The 24,749-nt window shown below is 40.4% G+C and overlaps 1 protein-coding gene across 3 annotated transcripts in view; it reads left to right on the forward strand.

Moving 5' to 3' along the window:
• Positions 1-11,341: 11,341 nt before the first annotated feature.
• EDA (ectodysplasin A) overlaps positions 11,342-24,749 on the forward strand; it is a 426,944-nt gene continuing 413,536 nt past the window's right edge. For all 3 annotated transcript variants that reach the window (XM_008969994.3, XM_008969995.3, XM_057301186.1), the window contains exon 1: positions 11,342-12,362. In XM_008969994.3, the coding sequence (XP_008968242.1) occupies positions 11,967-12,362 (396 nt within the window). In that variant the 5' untranslated portion in view covers positions 11,342-11,966. The remainder of the gene's footprint in view (positions 12,363-24,749) is intronic.

Raw genomic sequence — 24,749 nt, forward strand, 5'->3', positions numbered from 1 at the left:
TGGATATTGACCAGTTTTGTATCTATTTGAAAACTCAGTCCAGTATTCTTAATTACCTGTAAGAATCTATGTTCTTCAAATTCGCCTTTGAACTGGTTATAACATCTTACTGTTTCTCTCATTAAATAATGAGTTCAATAAAAATTTTTGACATGTGTTTCTTTTATATTTGCATGAGTCATGATATTTTCTTTAAAAATTATCCTTTAACACTAGCCTGCCTTTCTTCAGAGGCTTGCAGGTCCAAATGAGCCTCTCTTTTTGCCTTTTTGTCTGAACTGGAAGCATTTAGCTCTGTTCACCATGATATTTCAATTTAACTATTTTTAAAAAGTGAGAGAAGAATTCAAAATGACAACTATATTAGCTATAACTTCAACTAATGCTTCCTCCAACCAGCTCCTCTCAGAATTCTGTTCTCCAGCTTCCCCAAAAGACACTTTTGGAAGAAGCAATTTACTTTGATAGCAAGTTTTTGGCCCCATCAGAATCTGGAGAAAGAAGTTCCCTGACTTGTTCACAGCAGATATAATCACCCCCTTTGGAGGCTGGGGCTTCTCAGAAGTCAAGTGGTCATTTCTCGGTAAGTTTTGACCTTTCAAAAACTGTAGTTTTATGTAAAAACCAATTGCTTTATGTAGAAACTTTTCATTTCCCCCTCAAATTTCAAAATTTTAAAAGTACATTTAGGGGACAGCTTGGCAGCTGTTTCTTTAAAAATAAATGTTACCAATTAAAGTATAAAGGTCAGTTGCACAGAGCCTTTTGGTGGCAGGATTCTGAAACAGTCAAGGTAAGGTGAGGATTTGCACTCAGCTGTTGAATACAGGAATGAGGCTGGATAAAATGGAGGAATACCTCAAGGCAAAGTACAAACCAGGAAAATTATTAGAGACTGGTAGGGAATGAGGACTAGGAATCAGAAGCTAAGCCAGTGATTTCTAGTTGATTTCCTGTTTCATGCTTTTAGCTCAGCAGAAGTAAAATGAAAGTAATTCACGTGTTTTGAAAATGCCTTAAGAGTGTCAGGTACAGATATGTAAGGTAGTAGCTTGAGGGTAGAGGGAGGAGCAATTGGTTCTAGTCCAGCTCATTCATTAACTTAATGGGCATGATTCTTGGCCCTTCTAGGCTTCAGTTTCTTCTTTTGAAATAGGTTGGACTGGACTCGGTGGCCTCCTAAGGGTCTTCCAGTTCTGACCTCTTGAGTTATGTATAAAAGCTGAGAAAAAAAATGCATGTGAGTTTTGGAACTCTGGGGGTTAAAGCAGAACTCGCTAAACTTGGGTTGTCACACCTGGTACTGCAGACCTAAGGCCTTTGGGCCCAGGAGCCCAAGATCTGGTGGGTAGTAGTGACGCTTAGGTCATATAATATCTCGGGGCTCCCATTTCCTTCCCTCTCAGCAGGCACTCTCCTTTCTCAAGCAATTTGGCACATTCCTAAGGGCAACTTCCTTCCCGCAGGCATGGGCTTGGTGTCTCAACTCCTGCCCCTGTGGGTCCTGCTTTCTGTTGCTACAGAAAGCTTAGTTTCTAGTCTTTTCACAAAGGAGTCAGTTTGTGGAAGCTTATTCTTCAGTAGCCATTGCTGTAAAGCATATTTCAGTCAAGCAAAGTCTGTATTCCCAGTGTTAATCGAAGATAGGTCACAATAGGAAAACAAAATCCCTAAGCTGACTGAACTGAACTTGTATGATAAAAAGGGTTAAGATAGTGGTCAAGACTGCTGTAGGTCTATGACATGCTGGATTTGGCCTCCTGGGTATTCATTTATTAGTTCACACAGTTCACTGAAGTTCTGTGAGCTGTGAGTGCCTATAGCCAGTGCTCAAAAAACTCTTTGAGAAGTGGATGGATGTATAAATGAAGTAATGAATGGGCAAGTGAAAGAATCAATATAAAACCCTCTGGGAATTTTTTAGTGAAACTGTTATTTTGTAGTAGCACTTTGCAAACCCCCTCTGCTAGCAGGTACCCCACTATTTTCTCCTTGGCTCTACCTCACGTAATTTCTTGGGTCTCCATTTTCTACTGCTGCAATTTTCTGCTTCAGTTTTGTGATTTTTCGAGATCTAATTTGACTTGGCTGCAGTATCATACCTTCCCATTGGACGGTAAGATCATATTGGAATGAGGAAAAGGTACCGCCATCTAGTATCTATTAGATTCTAACTTTAAAATTACAGAAAACTCCTTATTCCTTAGGTTTCTGAGTATGCAAAATAAATTGTTCAGCATGACATAATGAAAAGAATGTGGGCTTTTCAATCAGGACAGATTTAGATTTGAATCTTAGCACTACATCTACTAGCTGGGGGACATCAGACACAGTACTTCACTTTTCTCTGGGCCTGTCTTTTTTTTTACATGTAGGAAAATGAGCAATTTATCTTGTAAGGTTGTTCCTGAAGATCAAATGAGATAAACGTATGTAACTTTGCCAAACATAGTGCCTGGCACATAGTAGGTACTCAATACGAGGTAGCTATTATCTTAATATCTTACATTTGTATAGCATTTTATATTTTACAAATTCTACCATACTTTCTTTTACTCATCCTAATTCTAGCATCATTATTTATTAACAGAATATATATATATATATTCTATATATATACACATTGATATCATAAGACTGAAGATCAACTTGGAGCTCATCTTCATACATCAACTGTTCACCTTGGACCTAGGCTTCCATGATTCCCATCCTTCCAGGAGCCAGACTGTTACCCTGTAGCGTCCATTCCTGGATTTTTACTCATCAAGTGTTAAGCAGCTTAGAAGCGTGCTTAAATTCCAATAGGCTGTTAATTTAGCATTTCTTAGCCCAGGACTGCTAGTTTTCTGAGTTGTTTAAAGGAAAGCTTTCGAATTGGGGTGATTCACATTTTTTTGTGCAATGTTTGAAGACTCTAAAACTGTTAGGACATGGCATTTCCCAAATTATAAGAGTGTGCCTATGAATCTGGTCCAGCTCAGAGGTGTAGTGGGAGGAGGGACAAGGCCATTTAAAAGCTTTGCTGCTATACTGAATTTGTGAAATAGAGTCCCTATTTTTCAAATAAAAATGTTCTTATTGTACATTAATTGTATTAATTCTTTGTTTTGTCCACTGATGTATTCCCAGCACTTAGACTGGTGCCCGGCACATAGCAGATACTCTATGAATGCTTACTGAATAAATATGCTATATAAAATATCCAAAGTTAAGTGTATTACCTGAATGTAATCTAGTTGTGGGCAGCTGGAGTCATTTTGGGAAAATTATTATAACTCTAGATTTTTCCAAGCCCTGTCACAGGTTGCTTATCACAGAACCAAGATTGGATCCTAGAGAGCCTTACTCTCCAGGGCTCAGATCCCTAAGATCTGTTCTCTAATTCTCATGACCAAGAAATGCAGACTGTGGGCACAGTAAGCTCTTTGGCCAGATGGAGCAGGCAAATATAAGTGTAATGAGTAAATATGACAGGTTTAGTAAGAAAAAGAACCCTAGGCTGAGTCAGGTACACTGACTGTGTAACCTTGGATAAGCCATTCAAGCAGTCACCTCTCTGAACTTCAGTTTCCTCCCATTAAATGATGTCAAATGGCCACTCTACCTACCACACATAGTTGTTTGGAGGATGTCAGAACCTGTAAAAAACAATTCCAGTGATTCTCTTAAAGTCCTACTTTGCCAGAACTGAATCTGCAATCTCCACTGTGGTCCTGATGTGACATGTGGCATGGCTCTGTGGAATATGTAGTGCAGTATGTGTTTCTAGGCTACTTGGTGGCCCGAATGGTGGTGCTGACACACATTGCAGGGGACACAGATGCAAATGACATTCTGCCAGCAACAGGATTTTCTATTTTTGAATGAAAAATTCCTCTCATGAAGTGAGAGCCTCCCCATATGCTCGGCCACCCATAAGTAGCCAAAGACTTTATTGCAAAAATGAATATTCCATGTTATTATTGTGCCATTTTGCTCCCTATAGCAAGAATAATTTCTATCTCCTTATTATTGCTTCATGAATTTCTGCAAACATTTCTATGCCAGTCATGGCCATAGTCATTTCTCACAGCAAGTAAGAGGTCTGCTTTTCTTCTCCCTTCTTCAGTATATGTTTAATTTTTTTTCCTAAATACTCCTGACAGCCTCACTTATATAACTGTGCTCAGCATTTTATTTTACTTTGCTTTCCACCTAAAGCAGCTGTCTTCTCTCCGTCAAACCTAGACCCCTTCTGCCTTCAAACTGCTGCTTAAAATTCATCTCTACAGAGTCTCCAATCCATTAACAAAGATTTGGTAAGCAATGGCTTGAGGTAGATTCTGTAGGGGCTAAGACAAAGCCCTGTCCTTTGAGGAGTGCTAGCTCTAAGCTGGAAAAATTAGACCCTCACACAGAGTGGGGGAAGAATTAGCAATTGTGAGTGGCATACTCTCAGTGCCAGCTGTGTCGTATGGGCAGGGTGTCCTGGTGGAGAGCACTGTGGGCAGGCAGGGTCAGGAGGCGGAACTTGAGCTGGGCCTTGAAAAATGAGCCAATTTCAAATAGGCAAAGGGGAAGGGAAAGGAAATTGGAAAGGGGAAGTGGAATAATGTCAGCAAGAGGCAAAGACACAGGAATGTGGACATTTGTTCCTGGACAATGAGAGCCAACGTTATGCAGAGGCAGAGGTTTGTGGAGACCTAGCAGTGGCACAGCTGGAAAGGTAGTGTGGGGCCAGATTGGAGGACCTTGGATGTTAGGCTACTGTTCTGAAGTCAGTGGGATTACTGTGCAGAAGAATGACCTGATAGGATCCAGATTTAGATACCTTTATCTAATTATAGTATACTTAGTGGCCTTGGAGTTAGGGCAAAATGGTGGTGTCGGTAGCAGCCAGGCAGGAGGGAGAAGAAACTCTGACTTGCAGCCAGCTTATCACTCTGCCACTCCAGAAATCTCACAATTTCTATGTGTCTAGCTCTATGAAGCTGATACACTACCTGTTATCAGCTGGGAGGTAAGGTTGAGAACATGGAGCATGGTATCTTTGAGCCAGTCAGACCTGGATTCAAATTCAGACTCTGCCACTTAGTTGCTTTTGAATTTGGGCCAGTCATTTAACCTCCCTGAGCCTTGGTTTCCTCATCAGTGAAACACGGAAAACACTAAACTCACACAGAAGTTAATAAGAAAGACTGGCACATCAAAGATAAATCTTCAACCAATGTTCCTTTCCTTCCTTCTCTCCTCTTGTAGTTAGCTTTGTGACCCTGAGTATCTTTTTCTCTGGGAGAATTGCCTCATGCAAAATGAGACAGCTGTCCTTTCCTACTTTACTATGCTAAAAGAAAAGGCCTTGCCTATCCAGTAACACATCTGACCAGTCCTTCTTTCTCCTTCTTCTTACTCTACTAGGGATGGAATTCATTCATCCCATCAACAAACATTTATTGAGAGCCTATTATGTGTCAGGCACTGTTCTTGGTCCTGTAGACAAAGCAGTGAACAAAACCAGACAAAAATCTCTGCCCTTGTAGAACTGATATTCTAGTTGTGGCTGCAGAAGAGTCATACAATAAACAAATAAATATATAATATGTGCTAAGAAGAAAAATACAGCAAAATAAGGGGACAGAGAATGATAGGTTGATAGGAAATTGGCCAAGGAAAGGTTCTCTGATAAGGTGACATCTAAGAAGAGTCCTGGAGGAAGTAAGGGAGAAGCCATGTGGCTGTCTGGGAGAATAGCATTTCAGGCAGGAGGAAATACAGGTAAGAAGACCCTTAAGTGGGAGCATTCTTTGCAGGTTCAAGGAACAACCAAGAGTCCAACATGACTGGAGCAGAGTGAACAAGGAAAACAGAGGTAGATTACAAGCCCAGGGAGGCAAACAGCAATCAGATCATGTAGGGCCTTGTAAGCCAAGATAAGAACTTTGAGAGAGATGGAGAACCATTGGAGGATATGGAGCATAAGAGTGATAGACTCTGACTTAATATTTTCACAGAATGTCTCTGACTACAGGGTAGGGAATAGACTGTAGGATGGCCAGGACAAAAGCATGGAGACCCTGTATACATTTATAGTAATCCAGGTGAGAGAGCACTGGGGTTTGGACTAGGATGATGACAGGAAGGTGGTGAGAAGTGGTCGGGTTCTAGATACATTTTAAAGGCAGAACTGACAGAACCCACTAACATATTTGATGTGGAGTGTTCAAGAAATCGTTCAAGGATGATCTCATAGTTTTGGGCTTGTCCGATGGGAGGTTGGCGTTGCCATTTACTGAGATGCAGAAGACCAAGGGATAAGTACCTTTCGGGGGAGAAGAGGTTTGTTTTTGGTCATGTTAGGTTTGAGATGTCTATTAGACAGTTAGGTGAAAATGGAGAGGATCAAGTTGAATATAAAAGCAACAAGTCAGGGGAAGTTGGTGAGAACATATAGGTCCTATCTCAAACTTTAAGTATGCAGAAGCAGGGCCAGGGACTTAGTGAAGGCAAATTATGTAGATGCTTTTCTACATTTCTGCCATGTCCTTGAGTACTGCTACATGTTTTTCCTCTCATCCTTTTTTGATGGAAGTCTCCTACATAACAGGGACTAACATTTACTATGCATTTATTATATGCCACACAGTGATAGCATCTCAAGGAGTTGAGGAAGTGCCACCCCATAATATGCCACTTTGGACTTCAAACTGAGGGCATTTGGGGAACAGCAAATTCAGGGAGGGATTTCTGAACTTTGCTTTTCTGTCTAAAGACAGATCCTCCAAAAGGAACTCAATTGTTATGAATCCCCTCCCTGGAAATCTCATCAACCAGGGAAGATTAAACCCGTATTACAAGAGAGGAGACTGGAGGTTGACATCATGCCCAGATAAACTTTATCACAGGGTGTCACCTATTCTTCTGAGGTCCCATTTATCTTTCCCCAAAATCATTTATTCCTCCTAGAGGCCTACTTCCCCCCTCCCCTCTTCCCTATGAAAAGGGTCTATAAGCTTCTAGATCTCACTGGGTTGGGCATTCACTTTTTTTTCATGTGATGTCCCCATGCATGTAAAAAAAATGTGTATGCCTGCTATAGTTTGGATGTGGTTTGTTGTCCCTACCAAATCTCATGTTGAAATTTGATCCCCAACATTGGAGGTGGTGCCTAATGGGAAGTGTGTTAGTTATGAGAGCAGATTCCTTGCGAATAGATTAATGCCCTCCCTGGGGATGAATGCATTTTTGCTCTGTTAGTTCCCCCCAGAACTGGTTTTTAAAAAGAGCCTGCCCCCACCCCATCTCTCTTGCTTCCTCTCTCCCCATGTGATCTCTGCACATGCTAGCTCTCCTTCACCTTCTGCCATGAGCGAAAGCAGCCTGAGGTCCTCATCAAATGTTCCGTCCTAAACTTTTCCCAGACATCAGAATCATGAGCCAAAGAGCCTTTTTTTTCTTTATAAATTACCCAGCCTCAGGTATTCCTTTATAGCAACACAAAATAGACTAAGATAATATATTTTCTCCTATTAATCTGTCTGCTGTCAATTTATTTCACAGACTCAGTTACCAAACCATCTGAGGATAGAGGAAAGCCTTCCCTCTCCTACACATCCTGTTTAAGTACAGCTGTCTTGCAAAATATATACTGTCATCTCCGTTTTGCAGATAAGAAAACTGAGGCTCTGTAAGAGAAGCAAAAATCACTTGTCCTAAGTCACATAGCTTATAAGTGAATAAGGTGGGATTCAAACCAGGATCTAAGTCCAAAGTTCGTGTTCCTTCCAACTATCTGCTTATCGCTAAGTAGGCCAGAGAGTCACCTGATCTCTATGTCAATTATTTATTCTGTGGATTAACCAGAGCTAAGAGGTATTTAAAACCAGTCCCTGCCTAACTCCTTAGCATATTCCACTCAATTGGTGGGTATTCAGGGGTTGACAACATATTTTGGATCTTTATTATTTGGGGGTTGTCAACTAATATTGTTTTATTTTATTTTATTTTATTTTATTTTATTTTATTTTTTGAGATAGAGTTTCGCTTTTGTCACCCATGCTGGAGTGCAATGGCACAATCTCAGCTCACTGCAACCTCCGCCTCTCTGGTTCAAGCGATTCTCCTGCCTCAGCCTCCTGAGTAGTTGGGATTACAGGTGCCCGCCACCATATCCAACTAATTTTTGTATTTTTAGTAGAGATGGGTTTTCACCATGTTGGCCAGGCTGATCTGGAACTCCTGACCTCAGGTGATCTGCCCATCTCAGCCTCCCAAAGTGTTGAGATTACAGGCATAAGCCACCACGCCCAGCTATATTATTTTTTAGGGCCAGACAAACAAAAGTAGGAAGGGAAACTTGATGAGACAGACAGGTCAGTGAAATATTACAAACCAACTATATTTGAATTTCTGGATTATTTATTTTTCTGGATTACCCACAACTCCCATAGCAGCACAAGTAAGAGGATAATTTCACAATTTTCATTTGGTTCTATTTCCTTTGTAACTTTCCATAATGTATCATGTAGCTCTTCACCCAGGAAATGTTTCATAAGTGGTACGGACAGGCATCCCTTGGACAAGTTCCCTTTTTGGAATTCTAGGTAGTCTAAGTTACCATGAGTGACTTCATGTCTTATTCATTTGACAAACAATATTGGTGCCTACTATGTGGTAGGTGCCATGCTAGGTATTAGAAATATCAAAATAAAACAATATTGGTGCCTACTATGTGGTAGGTGCTATGCTAGAGATTAGAAATAGCAAAATAGAAAGGACACAATTCTTACCATCAAGGAGCTCATAGTTTAGTGGTAAGAAATCCATGTGAAACATTCAAAATGCAGTGTGGTAAGTGATATCATCGAAGTATGCTCAGGGTGCAATGAAAGCACAAAGGAAGTCTGGTTGGAGTGAGTTGTGGGGCCATACCAGACAGAACATGTGAATTGATTCTTGAAGAATTTATCAGGTTTCTAAGGTAGGGGCAATCTTGACAAAGAAACTAGCTTGTTCAAAGGCACGGTGGTGTGAGAAGTGTCAGCAAATTTAGTAGTGTGCAAGCATGACTTCCTTGTAAAATGGTGGAAGATAATGTTGGAGAGACAGATTAGAGGGCATGTTAAGGAGCTTATATCTTGTCTCCCGTAGTACCTGGGATCAAAGAGGTAAGGTGAATGAGTGACAAGGACAGTATTGAAGGATAGAAGAAAGAGGTGGTGATGGCTGTGGAACTTGATTGTTCATGCTTATTTCAAGGAGACAGTTCTAGCTGAGTGTAGCCACATGGGAATGTGAATCCAGAGTTATAGGGTCTTCTGGTTTTTCAACAGAAAAGCAGGAAATCTGGATTTTTTAAAAATGTGAAATCTCCAGAGTTCCAATAGCTGACAATTGCTTTTTTTTTTTTTTTAATTCAAAGGTTTAGTTGATACTGCACCGAACACAACACATCTGTTTGCTGGATGTGGCCTGCAGGCTGTCATTGAGACCTGTGCTTTAGGGGACAGGATACGTATGGAAGCATAGAAGCTAACTGAAACAAAACTTTAAAACACTTAAAAAATAACCACATACATTCCTCTCTGGATTGCCCCATTCCAACATTTCTACTGCATATGATGACACATGTTCTTTCTCTGGGGAAGCAAAGAGAGGTCCCAGGTCAAATGCAACCCTCAGGGCTTCTGAGGGCAATGGTGTAATCCAGAGTCTCAGTCAAGCCTGGTAGAACATGGTAAGGTGAGACCAGTGTGGCCCCTGAGCATCACCATCACCACCAGGAGATGGCTGTCATTTGTTTCCTTTTCATTTTAGAGGAAGAAAGGGCAGCCTGTTTAAACTGTGTATGCAAGAAAGTCAACATGGCCAGTGACAACACAGACAAAACACAGTGTAAAGGCTGTTAAAGTTCAAACTCCTCATTTTACTGCCGGAGAAACTAAGGCCCTGAAAAAGCACAGTGACTTGCTCAGAGGGACCCAGCAACCTAGTGGCAGGATGAAGTCTCCTGACTCCTGGTCTAGCATTCTTTCCAATAATCCCGGGCTGTGATAATTAAAGTAAATCAGCCTGGCAGTTTTCCTAGCATCTAGAATTCCTGGACTGGACAAGCAGGACTTGAGAGCAGCTGTTAAACACCTTTTTTCCCCTTAGCTCTAGGATGATGATATTCTTTGTGAACTTTATATTTCATGGGTAGGGGTTAAAGAGACGACACAAAGATGTTTTTGAAGCACTGAGACCATTCACAAAGTGTACAGAGAAAAGTTGTCTGTGGCTAATATATTTAAGGCTTATGACCTCTGTGCTCTCTGGACTGACCTGCCAGCAGATGCTTTTGGTTTTGTGTTTTATTTCTCTTATTTTGTCTTCTTTTCTATTTCTATCTATGGTTTTCTTCTCTTCCACCAGCCTAGGTCTTAGGCCTACACATAAGTGCCCCCAGCATTGCTGAGCCTCCATGATGACACTCAAGATGCCTGCTGCAAGTCAATAAAATTGTTAATTATTCATTACTCAATAACACGGAATGAGAGTGCGTAGTGACTATGAAGCATACATGGTTCCCCTGCTACGGTCATTTCGCTTTCTATAATCTCAGACTAGTAACTCTTGTCAATTGTGACTCTTGATTTAATCCTTTCCATCCTTCATTTCAGGGTCTATTGTTCTGCCTTTTGCCACTTTTTTTTTTTATCTGAACCCGTTTCTGATTGGTGCAGCTGTTGAAGATGCTGCAGTTGCAGCAGTGTACATCTGGAACATTTGGCTGACTTGTTGAACTTCCCCCAGGGAGTACTCCAGGAGAAGGATGGGAGGGGTGGAGAGGCCAGAACAGTTGCCTGTAAATAAAGATGCCAGTAGTGTCTGGCCATTCTGTGGACCACACTTGTACAAATCCACTTCATTCTGGCCCTCGGTTTCCCTGTCTACTCACTGAAGACATATGTTCTCCAATCAAAACTGCTGCAGTGGAAGAAATCTATTCTGGCTGTGGATGCTCTCATACAGCATTTTTTGCATTGTACAGGGATCGATAGATATTTGTTGAATTAATTAATATATCAAGAAATCCTAGGAGACTGTTTTACCCTTCAAGGGACAACATCATTTCAGTTCCGCTTGGCATGGGGCGGCTTCTCTGTTACTTAGATTGAGCCTTCAGAGTCACTCCAGGAGTGAGGCTGCTTGAGTCCCACCCATTCCCATAGTTCCCAGGCTCCTGGGTCTCCTTTTCTTCGGGCGAGCCATTGAATTGCAAACACAGCAGGCATGGTTTCATTCCAAACCCAGAGCTGTTTTAATTAGTTTAACGTCTGTTAAACGCTTTGAAGATTGGAAGCAACAGATAAGTACTGGATGATGTTATTAACAACTGCAGTTAATTGCAAACATTTCTATTAATGCTAGTTTCTGCCTCCTTTTCTTTGCTCTACTTTCTTTCCAAGGTTCCCAAATTCTTAGCCTCCCCCTCCTTTCCTCCCCGTACTGGCGCTATAGGGTTAAACTGGGGCGGAGCCCAGGGATGAACGACAGCGCCAGTCACCAACTGGGACGGGGCAAGCGGGAAGAGCAGGGTGGGGCGGCCAGGCAGAGGCGAACCCTCACGCCCCCAGTCCCCGCCCCGCGGCTGGAGGCCCGGCTGGAACGGCACGGGGCGGGGCGCCAAGGCTTGGCGGCCCCGTGGTTGGGCGTCCCGGCAGCCGCTTGAGGGATGGGGCGGGGTCGGCCGGGACCTCCTCCTTCATTCCCTCGGCGGGCCGAGCCTCCCCTCTCTCCCGCCCCTCCTCCTCCCTTTCCCACCCCTCGGAGTGGAGCTGCACATGCGGCTGCTCCCTGCTCCGTCCCGCCCAGCCACTGTCGCGCAGGAACGGGTCCCTGCAGCCCCCAGCCGATGGCAGGACAGTAGCCGCCTGTCAGAGGTCGTGAACGGCTGAGGCAGACGCAGCGGCTCCCGGGCCTCAAGAGAGTGGGTGTCTCCGGAGGCCATGGGCTACCCGGAGGTGGAGCGCAGGGAACTCCTGCCTGCAGCAGCGCCGCGGGAGCGAGGGAGCCAGGGCTGCGGGTGTGGCGGGGCCCCTGCCCGGGCGGGCGAAGGGAACAGCTGCCTGCTCTTCCTGGGTTTCTTTGGCCTCTCGCTGGCCCTCCACCTGCTGACGTTGTGCTGCTACCTAGAGTTGCGCTCGGAGTTGCGGCGGGAACGTGGAGCCGAGTCCCGCCTTGGCGGCTCGGGCACCCCTGGCACCTCTGGCACCCTAAGCAGCCTCGGTGGCCTCGACCCTGACAGCCCCATCACCAGTCACCTTGGGCAGCCGTCACCTAAGCAGCTGCCATTGGAACCGGGAGAAGCCGCACTCCACTCTGACTCCCAGGACGGGCACCAGGTGAGTCACCTAGTAGGGGCGGCGGCGGCCCCCTCCCCTCGCGGGTAGGGCGAGGGCCCTCCGCCACAGGGGCCTGGGAGCACTCTGCAACCTCGAGCCAATTTAGAGGGCAGGACCAGGGAGGGACCAGGCGAGCAAGGGAGAAGTTGCCCAGGGCAGGTTGTCTTCGGTCCCTGGCCCAGCTAATCCAGACTCCCTGGGGACCCCTTGACTTGGAAAGTCTCGCGCGCGCCCGCGGCCCCTGGCTGCGGGCTGCCTCGAGAAAAGTTGGCGACGCTCCCGTCGAGGAGGTGCCTGCGCTGCCCCCCGGCCGACTAACGGCTTGGCCCTTCTGCTCGTGATGAGGTTCTCTGCCCGCGGTGCTTGTTTTTTCGTGTCTAGAGCTGATGCCAGAACCAGCAGGCTCCCCTTTGGAGTTGGAGCTGTAAACAGCTGTAATAACTGTTCCACGCCCGCCCGTTGAAACAACTTTTAACCGCATTTTCAGCGCGGGTCCTTGTGCGCTGACCAGAACGTGGGCTTGTTCACACTTACCTGCAATTTGAGACTGATTGTCCTCGGCGTTCTAGTGAGGATCAGCGCCCCTGAGGAATTCTGGTAGAAATATGCCGTCTTGCTAGACAACTTCTGAACAGCAATTTAAAAAATCTATGGAAATAAAACTCACCCTTTGCATGCCGGTTCTGATTCTTAAGCGGGGTAGGTGTGCGGTGGGAAGGGTGGGTGGGAAGCGCTTTTACTACTGCTAGCTTGAGAACAGGAATCTGCCAATGGAATAATTACTCAGGACTCGTCCCCCAAGAGCAGTTTTGTTTTTTTTTTTGCAATCTTTATGGTGTTTGTGCCCTAATAAGCAAACTATTAGCTTTGGTGTTTGTTTTCTATTCTATTCTTTCTAGCTTTTTATTCAAGTAAATTTCGTTCACTTAACGTAAATATTGTCTTGGTTGCCATATGTGAAACTTAGGAGAAGCATCCAAGGATCCTTTCGAGGTGGCTAAAGAATAATAGTAAAATTGTACCTCTTAGGGAAGAGAGCAAGTTGTACAAATAAGTTCCTTGAGGTGAGGGACCCAAGCCTTCTATATTTACTGCCACATCCAGAGTCATTGTCACAACTCTGTAAACATTATTTGTGCCACTTTGACCTCCCATCTAAAGTGGTACGCTTGATAGAGACATCACATTCATGATAATAGTGTAATGTTAGGACTGATACTTAAAAAAAAAAAAAAAGATGTGCATTGTAAAGTTGCCCTGAGCCTTAAAATGTCTTACTAGCACACTCCAATTTATATAACAGCTTATCAAAGAAGAGAATCAGCAGACATGCTTCTCATACTTGAAACTTTAAACATTGTAGCTAAACGATAATTAACTAGGATTCTGACTCCTTTATTTATCTACTGCCACTCCCCCCACACCCCAATGCCCAGCAGAAGTATTTAGCAGCTGAACATTGATATTCTGTGAAAAGATGAAAGAATTAAACTTCTTTAATCAAATGTTGGCCAATACTTTTTGGCATTCAGGATGGACAGAGCCATTTTTATAGACTGAGGATTAGCAGAACAGCTGTACTGTAAGGTTTCTGTGATGGCATGAAACTCTTACAGGTGTATAATGGCATTTAGTTACCTACCCTTTGTGTGGCACTAAAATAGTTCTGTCTAGATTTAAACACAGCTTCCTATCTTCTGTCTTTTATTCTTTCTGTTTTAATATTTTTGAGCAATAGAAGCAAGGATACTAGCTCTTTACATTTGTTGACATTAATTGGAATCAGTTTCCTAGAGTTATGAAGGGCTTATATGGGTCCATTTCGTTTGATTCCCTTGGGAAACATAGGCCCTAAAGGGAAAGTGACTTGCCCAAGGTCACATAACTAGAGTCAAAACTGGGATGATAGTTGCTCTAACTCCTAGTTGGGTGCCCATTCCCCCAACTACCTCCTGGGACCTTTTGCGAGGGAGCAAGATGGAGCTCCACATTAGAACTTTTGCAAAGTAGAGGGCTCAGATCTGCATCATTTTGTTCTACTCTGCCTGTGTTTTGACCACAGTAAGTTTAACCGTGTGTTCCTTATTCTTCCTGAACTTCACTTTCAGATTTGGAGTATACTTTGAAGGAATTTTAGCCCAAATTCAACTTGTTTATTTTAAGTTGTTCAACTTAAGTTTATCTTATCTTGTATATTAGTTTTAGTATACAAAAATAACTTTTTTAAAAAGTTGATTGGGTATTAAATTAATACTGCTACAAGCTTGGGTAAAATTTCTAGTGCCCTGGTGCACCCTCTGCTGGCTTTACAGTGACATTTAATTTTCAGTATCTGCTGACACTCAGAATTCTACATTGTGCTGACAGATTCTTATTCGGTAAATAAGGAAGTAAACAGCCTTGTGGGATTTGGCCACGTAGGTCATATTTTTATATTTTAGTTTTTAAACACAAACAACTGCTGTTACAGCAAATCTTGGATGGAGAGGAAGAAAGATAAAAATATACACCCTTCAACGGGCAGTACATTCAGGTTTCTTACCAGTTTATCTGTAAGGAGTGAAGGCAAGCTGATGAGAGTAAACTGCAGGAAGCTCTCATGAGACCAAGTGGGCAGAACAGTCAGAGACACTTCATGCAGGTAGGCAAAAGTAAACCTATCCATACTTATGAGATGATGGGCTCTGGGCTCTCAGTTATGACTCAAGAAAGGGACCTGGAAATCACTGTAGATGTATGTATATCATCTGTCAATTTAAAAACTTTTTAAGCAGGGCACACAAGGAAGTTAGGGCAGGTAGGATACAGAGCAGAGAGATCAGCACAGTTCTCCATGTGAAATGTTAGAAAAGTCTCCCTGGTGGGGACACACTTGCTGATGATAAAGTGAGAGAGTCACATCAGACCTTCCATAATCAATCATCTCCTTCAGCTGGAGCAACCAAGTAGCTGAGATTTGTCTGGATAGTTGGTGGAGATTATCTCAAGAGCAAGGGATATCTCATTTGTGTCTGAATTAGGACAATATACAGTAATATGATTGTCAGAGTAAAAAACTAAAAATCACTGTTGATCATTCTGTGGAGATGTTGCGCCAGTTGTGATTGTGGTCCTCAGAGGCCAAGAATGTAGTGGGTATCATCAGGAAGGGTGTCAAAAACAACAAAACAAACCACTTACAAAACACTTATTTTTTCCATGTACAAGATCAAAAGCAGATTGGCTTCTACAATCAGACAGGAAATTCTGGTGGCTGCTCCTCAAGAAAAGCCTAACAGCTGATAAAAGTCCTCAAAAACCCCATTAAATTGATCAAAAGGATGAAGGGATTTTCTAGTTGGTTTTTCAGTCTGGATAGAAAGAGGTTGAAGGAGGAATATGATCAAAGTCTACCAAACCATGAGCGAGATGAATATGATTAATATATTGGTGTAACGTAACAATCCAGTTCAATAAATAGAAAGCCTGCTGTGCCAGACACAATGTTAAGTATTAGACACCTTTTAATGTTTGAAAAGTTATTTTCAAGAGGAGGCAAATAAAGGTAGTATCTTATTCAACTCATTGTCTCAAGTAATAGTCAAAATTATGGGTAGATCAATACAGATTTACTTAGAACTGTTAGGGCTATTTGGAGTATGTTCCTAATTATTTGAAGTGATGTCATAGATGTCAACCTTAAAGTTCTACAAAACATTGCTTGACATAACTGGATAGACCATTAGTGTATCCAGAGTTGACATTACCTGTGTTAAGGCTCTTCGATCAAGAACATAACTAGGAATCATTCGAGGTGATTCAAGGTGAGCACAATGAATAAATCCAAGGATTTTTTTTTTTTTTTAGGGAGGTGGGATCTAGATAAAATACCTTTACTGTGGGTTTGAATACAGAACTTTTGATCAACTTGCTTCGTTATTCCCATCGCATTTTCTCTCTCACTAACTCTGCTGCAACCCACCCATCATATCCTGTCTTAGAATCATTCTTTAGTTGTTATTGCTGTTGTTTTCAAATACATTTTATGTCTTTACATTAGAGCTCCTTAGAAATCTGCCTGCATTTTTGTCTTTCTCCATAATGCCTGACACAGTGCTAGTTACAGTTACTGTACTCAAATACTTGTTGAGTTGAATATTATTTTGGGACTTTGGAGGTGTTTATGTAAAACAAAGACATTTTCTCTTTCTATAACAGGCCTGTTTTCCTCAGGTCTTGCTAAGCCTGTGACCTGTCAGCTATGCTTAGGTGAGTAAATAGTTCCACTGGAAATGTTTCACTGATTTCTAGAATAATTAGAAAGTGAAATGGAGAAGAGCCTTAACCACGTGGTCAGTCTCCCAGTTTCACACCTTCTCTCTAAAATGGTGCAAAAAGCTTCCTGTAATATATTGTTTGATGTTTTGTTTTATTTGCTTTTAGGTCTCATATCTTTCTTTCTATCTTAGATCTTGTGAAAAAATAATCTGTAATTTATCTGTAACTACCTTATAGAGAAGATCTCTTTAAAGTAAAGAACCTCTGAAGCCATTTAATTCCCAAGAACATTACCAAGAGAAACCACCTTGCCTGTAGAGGACCATTTTATCTAACTCCTCTGTAAATACTCAGGACTTAGCTTTTCATTTCATTTCTTTCTTTTATTAAAAATCTTTTCTATTGAAGTATAACTCACACACAGAAAAGTTTATAAATCATATTTGTACAATTTGATGAATCATTACAAAGTGAATATACTCCGTCACCAGCACCCAGGTCAAGAAATAGAACATTATTATATGCCACAACTCCTCCTTACACCCTATTGTTATCACTATATCCTCCTCACTCTCTCAAGTTCTGACATCATAGATTAGTTTTTTTATCTTTCTCCATAGTGCCTGACATAGTGCTAGTTGGATTAGTTTATTAGTTTTGTTCATTTTGAACTTTATATAAATGAAATCAAACAGTGTGTATTCTTTTGGATCTGGTGTTTTTTGCTCAATACTGTTTTTGTGACATCCATTCAGGTTGTTGCTTGTGGCTGTAGTTTTTTATTTGTATTTTTTGTGTGTGTGAGACAGAGTCTTGCTCTGTCACCCAGGTTGGAGTGCAGTGGCATGATCACAGCTCACTGCAGCCATAACCTCCCAGGAACAAGCGATCTTCCAACCTCAGCTTTTTGAGTAGCTGGGACCACAGGCACATGCCACCATGCCTCATTTTTAATTTTTTATAGGCTCATTTTTAATTTTTTTATAGAGACAGGATCTCTCTATGTTGCCCAGACTGGTCTTGAACTCCTGGCCTGAAGCAATACTCTCACCTCAGTGTACCAAAGTGATGGGATTACAGATGTGAACCACCATGCCCAGCCATTTATTTGTATTTTTGTATATTATTTCGTTGCTCGAATATACCACAGTCTATTTACTCTATTTTTAATGAATTTGTGGATTGTTTCCAGTCTGGGGCTATTACGGATGCTGATGTTGTGAATATTATTATACATGTCTTTTGGTTACATATGCTTGAATTTCTATTGCTTGTATAGATCGGAGTTGCTGGGTCATGGAGGATGCATATTTTTGACATTATTGATAATGACAGTTTTTCTAAGTCATTGTATCAATTTACATGCTCACCAGCAATGTATGAGAATTTCAGTTGTTTCACATTCTTACTAACACTTGGTATTGCCAGTCTTTTTAGCCATAGCTGTTCTGGTGGGTGGCTTTGTAGTAATATCCGTTGATTTTAATTGGCATTTCTCAGAAGACTGATGAGGTTGTGCTCTTTTTCATGTTTATTATGCATTTGCATATCTTCTGTGAAATGCCTATACAAGTTTTTTGCCCATTTTTCTATTAATTTGTCTGTCCTTTTCTTATAGATTTGTAGGAATTCTTTATATACTCTGAATATGAACTATTTTTTGTATTTTTTATGTTGTAAGCCATTCCCAAATCTGTGATTTACCTTTCTTTATGGTATCCTTTGATGAACAGAAGTTTTTAATTTTAATGTGTTTAATTTTTTAGTATTTTCCTTTATGGATAGTGTTTTCTGTGTCCCATTTAAGAAATATTTTCTTACCTTGAAATTGTAGATATTCTCCCATATTATCTTCTAGAAGCTTTATGTTTTTGACATTTACATTTAGGTCTATACTCCACTTGAAATCGATTTTTGTGTATGCTAAGATACAGAAACTAAGCTTCATTTTTTAAAATATAGATATCCAACTGATTCAGTACCATTAATTATAAGGACTGTCTTTCCCCCAGTCCTCTATAGCATCACCTTTGTCATAAATCAGGTGCCTGTATATATGCAAGATTGTTTCTGAGCTGTTTATTCTATTGTGTTGGTCTCTTTGTCATTACATCACTACCACAATCTTAATTACTGGACTTTATTATTACCTGGTAAAGCAACTCCTTTCACCTTGTTCCTCTTATTTAAAAGTATCTTGGATATTCTTGGCCCTTTGCATTTAGAATCAGCTTGTCATGTTCCACAAAAAAGAAACGTGCTGAGATTTTTATTGGGATTGCATTGCATCTAAAAATCAATTTAGAGGGAACTCACCATTTTATGGTATTCAGTTTTCCAATCCATGAACATGCCCAGCAGATTTGGTGTTTGGTGAGTGCCTTCTTCTTGATCCATAGAATGACACACTCTTGCTGTATCCTCACGTGGTGGAAGGGATAAATGCACTTCCTTGGACCTATTTTATAAGGACATTAATCTCATTTACAAGGGCTCTGCCCTCATTATTTAATTGCCCCCTAAAAGCCTCATCAAATACCATCACATTGGTGATGGTATTTCAACATATGAATTTTGGGGGGAACACAAACATTCAGACCATAGCAAACCTATTTTAGACATTTTCTCAGCATCCTTTATGTCTGTTACATACTTTTCTCTGTATTCTGTCCTTCTTTTTCTCTCTATACTTCATTCTAGGTATTTTCTTTTTTTTCTTTTTTTTTTTGAGACAGTTGCATCTACATACTTTATTTTCAAAAAATCTTCACAGGAACAATGCAAGGTAGATACTGCTGTGTCTCTATTTTTACATGTGGAGAAGCAGACCCAGAGGGGTTAAATAACTGTCTGCAATCATATAGCTATTTCTGGAACTGTGTTTTAAATAGGAATTTTATAAACCATATATAGAACTTGTATCAACTGGACCATTTAAAATGTGCATGGAGAAGTTTCTATTTAAAGGACTCCCATGAAAGGTAGATTAATTCAATAAGTAGTATTGGGATTTACTGACTTGCCATTTTGGGGGTTTAAAAAAAAAGACAAGTAAAACTGGATCCTTATCTCACCTCTTATACCAAAATAAATTCCAGATGGAACAAAGATTTACATGTAAAACATGAAGTCACAGACATCCTAGAAGAACACATGGATGCATATTTTTAGAATCTTACATTCTGGATATTTTCCTGTGACTTAACTTCCAATTCATTAATTCTGTCTTCAGCTTTGTCTAAACTCCCTTTAAACTCACTCATTGAGTTCTTAATATTATTTGTCATGTTTTTTATTTTTAGAATTTTCATTTGGTTCTTTTTATAAGATAGTGTTTGGTTCTCAGCCAAACTCTGCCAAAATATCTTTTAACATACTGGCCATAATTATTTGAAAATCTTCATTTGATTACTCATTATTTCAATCCTTGAGGGTACGTTTCTATTGTCTATTGTTTGTCTTAATTTTCTATCACTTTACCTTTCTCCTGGTTAGTTTTGATTGAATGGTAGACATTATATATGAAAGATTATAGTAGAGATGGTTTGAGACCTCAGTTATTTTTATCTTTATCTAGAAAGGATTTATACTCACTTCTGGCACGTGGTTAGAGACACTAGCAATCTCACATCTCCTTAATTCAATATGAGACTGAGATAATTTAAAGCTGCCCTTCAATCCAAGTGAAGGTTGACTTACCCTTCCTTTTAGTATTTATGCCTTCTAAGTTGAAACCCAAAGCTTGGGTTTTTTTTTCCCCTTGGGAGTTCTCCCTCTTTGAAGGGTCCTTAATTCCAATTTTTGTTCTTGTAGCTTCATGAGTCTGTCAGAAGCTCCTCTCTCTCTCTCTCTCTCTCAGCTGACTCTACTATATCAGCCAATGACCTTAGGAGAAAAACAGCCTCTCTCAGTTTTCTTTTTATCCTGCATTTTGGCTTTATAGTATTGCATTACTTTGTTAGATCTCAGATATCTTCAAACATATATCGTTTATATCTTGCCCCAATTTTCTTGTGTTTTTTTAAGCAGGAAATTTAGCCCAAATTACTTTTGCTTCCATTACTAGAAGCAGAATCAGCTTATCATTTCTTCAACAAATGTTTATTGATCATCTCCTGTGTATCATGCACTGTACAAAACAATGGAGATGCAGCTGTTGAACAGATTAGAGGGGATTCCTGCCATTGTGGAGCATACAGACAAGTGAACAGGCACATATAATACAATTTCATAAAGCAATGGTAGGGTTAATCATAGGATGATCTAGAGCACTAAGGAGGAGTACCTGACCATGACTTTTGAAATCAAGGAACATGTTCTTGACAAAGCATCTTCTGAGCTTAAACCTAAAAAGTAAGTAAGAATTATCTAGGATAAGACTGTTTTAGGCAGTAGGAACAGCAAGTGCAAAGGCCTGGAGATGAAAGAGAACATGGTACATCCAGGAATAAGAAAACCTAGTTTGTATGAAGCTACTATTATCAAGACAGTGTGGTTCTGGCATAAGGACAGGCATATATATCAATGGAACAGGACTGAGAGGTCAAAAATAAACTCTTATATTTATAATCAATTGATTTTTGACAAAAGTACCAAGATGATTAGTTGGGGGGAAAAGATACCCTGTTCAATAAATGATGTTGGGAAAATTGGATATCCACATGCAAAAAAGATGAACTTAGATACTCACTAGAGACCATACCCCAAAAATGAACTCAAAATGGATCATAGGCTTAAATGTAAGTACCAAAACAATAAAATGTTTAGAAGAAAACATAGAAAATCCTTAAGATCTTGCAGAGCAAAGATTTATTAGATATGACACCAAACACATAGTCTAAAAAAGAAATGAACCGTTTTGGAAAGAAACTTTTTTTTTTTTTTCAAAAGAAAACCTTGAAAAATGAAAAGAAATGCAACAGACTAGGAGAAAATCTTTGGAAAACATATATCTGGTAAATAACTTATATTCAAAGGAATTTACAAAGGATTCTTGGAATGTAATAATAAGACAAACCAAACAAAAAAATGAGCAAAAGATATGAACAGATATTTTACCACAAATGAAGATACACAAATGGCTAAATAAATACATGAAAACATGTTCGACATCATTATCCATTACAGAAATTTAAATTAAAACCACAGTGAGATACCATTTCACACCCACTAGACTGGCTATAATGAAAAAGACAATAAGAAGTGGAGATGTGGAGACATGGAAACTCTCATACATTGCTAGTGGAAATGTAAAATGATTCAGCTGTTTTGTAAAACAGTTTGTCAGTTCCTCAATAAGTTAACATAGAATTACAATATGACCCAGCATTTCCACTCCTAGGCATACACCTAAGATAATTGAAAACGTATGTTCACACAAAAGCCTCTACATTGAATGTTCATAGCAGCATTATTCATAATAGTCAAAAAGTAAAACAGCTCCAATGTCTGATGTGGTATAATGTGATATAATATTCTATACAATGCAATATTTTTCAGCCATTAAAAGGAATGAATTATGAATAATGCTACAACATGGCTGAGCCTCAAATATATTATGCTAAGTGAAGGAAGTTAGTCACAAAAAAACCACATTGTATGATTCCATTTATATGAAATGTCCAGAATAGGCAAATATATAGAGACAAAAATTAGATTACTGGATGCCTGGGGCAGGGGGTAGGAATTAGGATTAACTGAATATGGGCATAAGGGCACTTATTGGGGATGAAAATATTCTAAAACTGATTTACCACAGCCAGGGTTATAGCAGTGGAACGAAATAAAGGAAATGATGCAAGAGATATCATGAAGTTACACAATTCTGTAAAGTTACTAGAAATTATTGAATTGTACACTTAAAATGGATGAATTCTACAGTATGTGAATTATATCTATATAAAGTAGTTTTTTTTTAAGTGTCTGGCACATAGAAGATGGTGAATAAATGTGTAAGGGGCGTTGGTTGTTTCTGAATGATACCTATCTTTAGAGGAAGAGAATCTTCAAGGCTATTCCATTTACTTCAGAGATTTCTCCCTCTAACAGATGTGTCCAGGGTCCCAGTGCAGAATCAATTGAATTAGAAGCTTCAAGGATGGGAGTCTAGTCGTATATAATTTGACAAAGCCCTATGGGTGATTTTGCCAAGCACTGCGAATTGAGACTCTGTGATTTATGGAATTGTGAATGGCTTAGTATGGTCAGAACCCAGGGTGCATGTGGGACCCAATAGGTACTTGCACTAGAGTGGGCAGTAATCAAGAATCTTGGCCCAGAATCATCTCTGTCTTCCTCGCTTTCCCTTTTTTCCTCTCTACATCCCTCTCCCTTTCTGCCTCCCTGCCTCTCTCTCTGCCTCTTACTCTTATTCTCTCTGATAGAAATAGCTAGCTAGCTATTCCCAGATCCTACTTAGAATTTTTTTCAGAATTGTAGGGTTAAAATATATCATACAGATCATCCGTGGCAGTGGTTCTTAACCAGGGATGCATATTAGTCTTACCTGGAGAACTTTTTCAAGATACACAGGTCCCTGGCCACACCCAGACATACATCATTAGAATCTTTAGAGTGAGACCATGGGCATATATAGTTTATAAAAAGGTTTTTCAGGTGATGCTGATGCTCATTTCCATTTGAGAACGTACTGCTCTAAAGGAAGAAATAAAAGCATAAAGAAGATAAGATTTGGTTCCCCATGCCTAACTTCAGCTTCCCTGTTACAGATTATTAGGTCTGTATCACCTGTGTTACTGAAGCTACTTTTGAAGACCACTAGACCTGAGCTTGGGTGGTAGTGAATGCTTAATGAACACCACTGTGGAATACCATTTGGAAAATCAATTCATAAACTCTGGGGAGAGAGGGATTAGATTTCAGTTGCCATTTCCTCAGCCAGATGATAGTGCTGTGTGCTTGGAATAGCCAAGAAAGGAGGGTGGTTTCCTGTCTCTTGTGGCTTCCTGGTGACTTCTCTTGGTGCTAGCTGCTGAAACCACTTTAAAATAATAGGCTGTTGAGTAATTTTCTCCATGTATATCCACCTGTCAGTGGGCCTGCACTTCAGAGATGAAGAGTAGTTTTTATTGGCGTGATGGCATATAGCAGGGATTGAAACCAAACAGCCACAGTGAAATTGATTTTCAAAAAGAAATTACTTCTGAATTTTATTCTGTGGTTTGTGGATTGTTATTCTTACTTCATCCTGCCACACCAGTGGCCTACAAGGACAATGAAAGCTTGGACATAAGTAAGAGTTTTGGATCAATCCACAAGGCTCTGTACCTAGAAAAATTGCATGCTGCGAAAGCACTTTTGCTATGTAGTCTAAATGTTGGGGAAACTCTGAGAGTTTCTTCTGTAAGGATGGACCTTAACACCTGCCACAACTAGTCAGACTGAGGGAAAGAAGGGCAAAGAGTAGCTTTCAGGAGTTCTTTCGACTCAACCCCCACTCCATTGAGTCCCTATTTGGTATGAGATAATGCTAGTAGGGGGATTGTATCCTCAAGACAGATTCAGCTAACAGAACCAATGAAGGAGCACAAACCTACTTCATCCTTAATGACATTAGACAAATCCTTTGGTGCAGCTTGTTTCTGTTTGGATTCCCAGCTGACATCTCAAATTTAGTAAGCTAAACTGAACTTATCTTCATTCTTCCCCTTCCCACCACACACACCAAATTTTATAAAAGTAAACCCTGGTTTCATGCTCTCAATCACTTATGCATAAAACTTGGAAGGCATTATATTTTTACTTCTCCCTTGTCCTTGCTACCTATATATAGCAATCAATTGTTAAGTTGATTCCTACTTTGTGATGTTGATTTATATTGTTCATGATGTCTCTTGCATGACTCCCTTTCTTTCTAGTCTCACTGCTATCACTCTGGCTGTATTTGGCTTAGATGATCTTCGAGGTGCCTCCCAACAATGAAAATCTGTGACTCTTTCTCAGCTCCTTATTACCTCACTCCTACAGTGGTTGTGTAGCTGAGAGTTGCTTTGTTCTCTATTCCATATATACACCTCAGCTAGATTATTTTTCTTCCAGAGTTATTTTGTTATGTCACTTCCTCCTCAGAAACCTTGACATCTCCCTACTGCCCGTAGAATAAAGTTCAGA

Source organism: Pan paniscus, chromosome X (genome assembly GCF_029289425.2).
Source record: "Pan paniscus chromosome X, NHGRI_mPanPan1-v2.0_pri, whole genome shotgun sequence".
Taxonomy (NCBI): domain Eukaryota; kingdom Metazoa; phylum Chordata; class Mammalia; order Primates; family Hominidae; genus Pan; species Pan paniscus.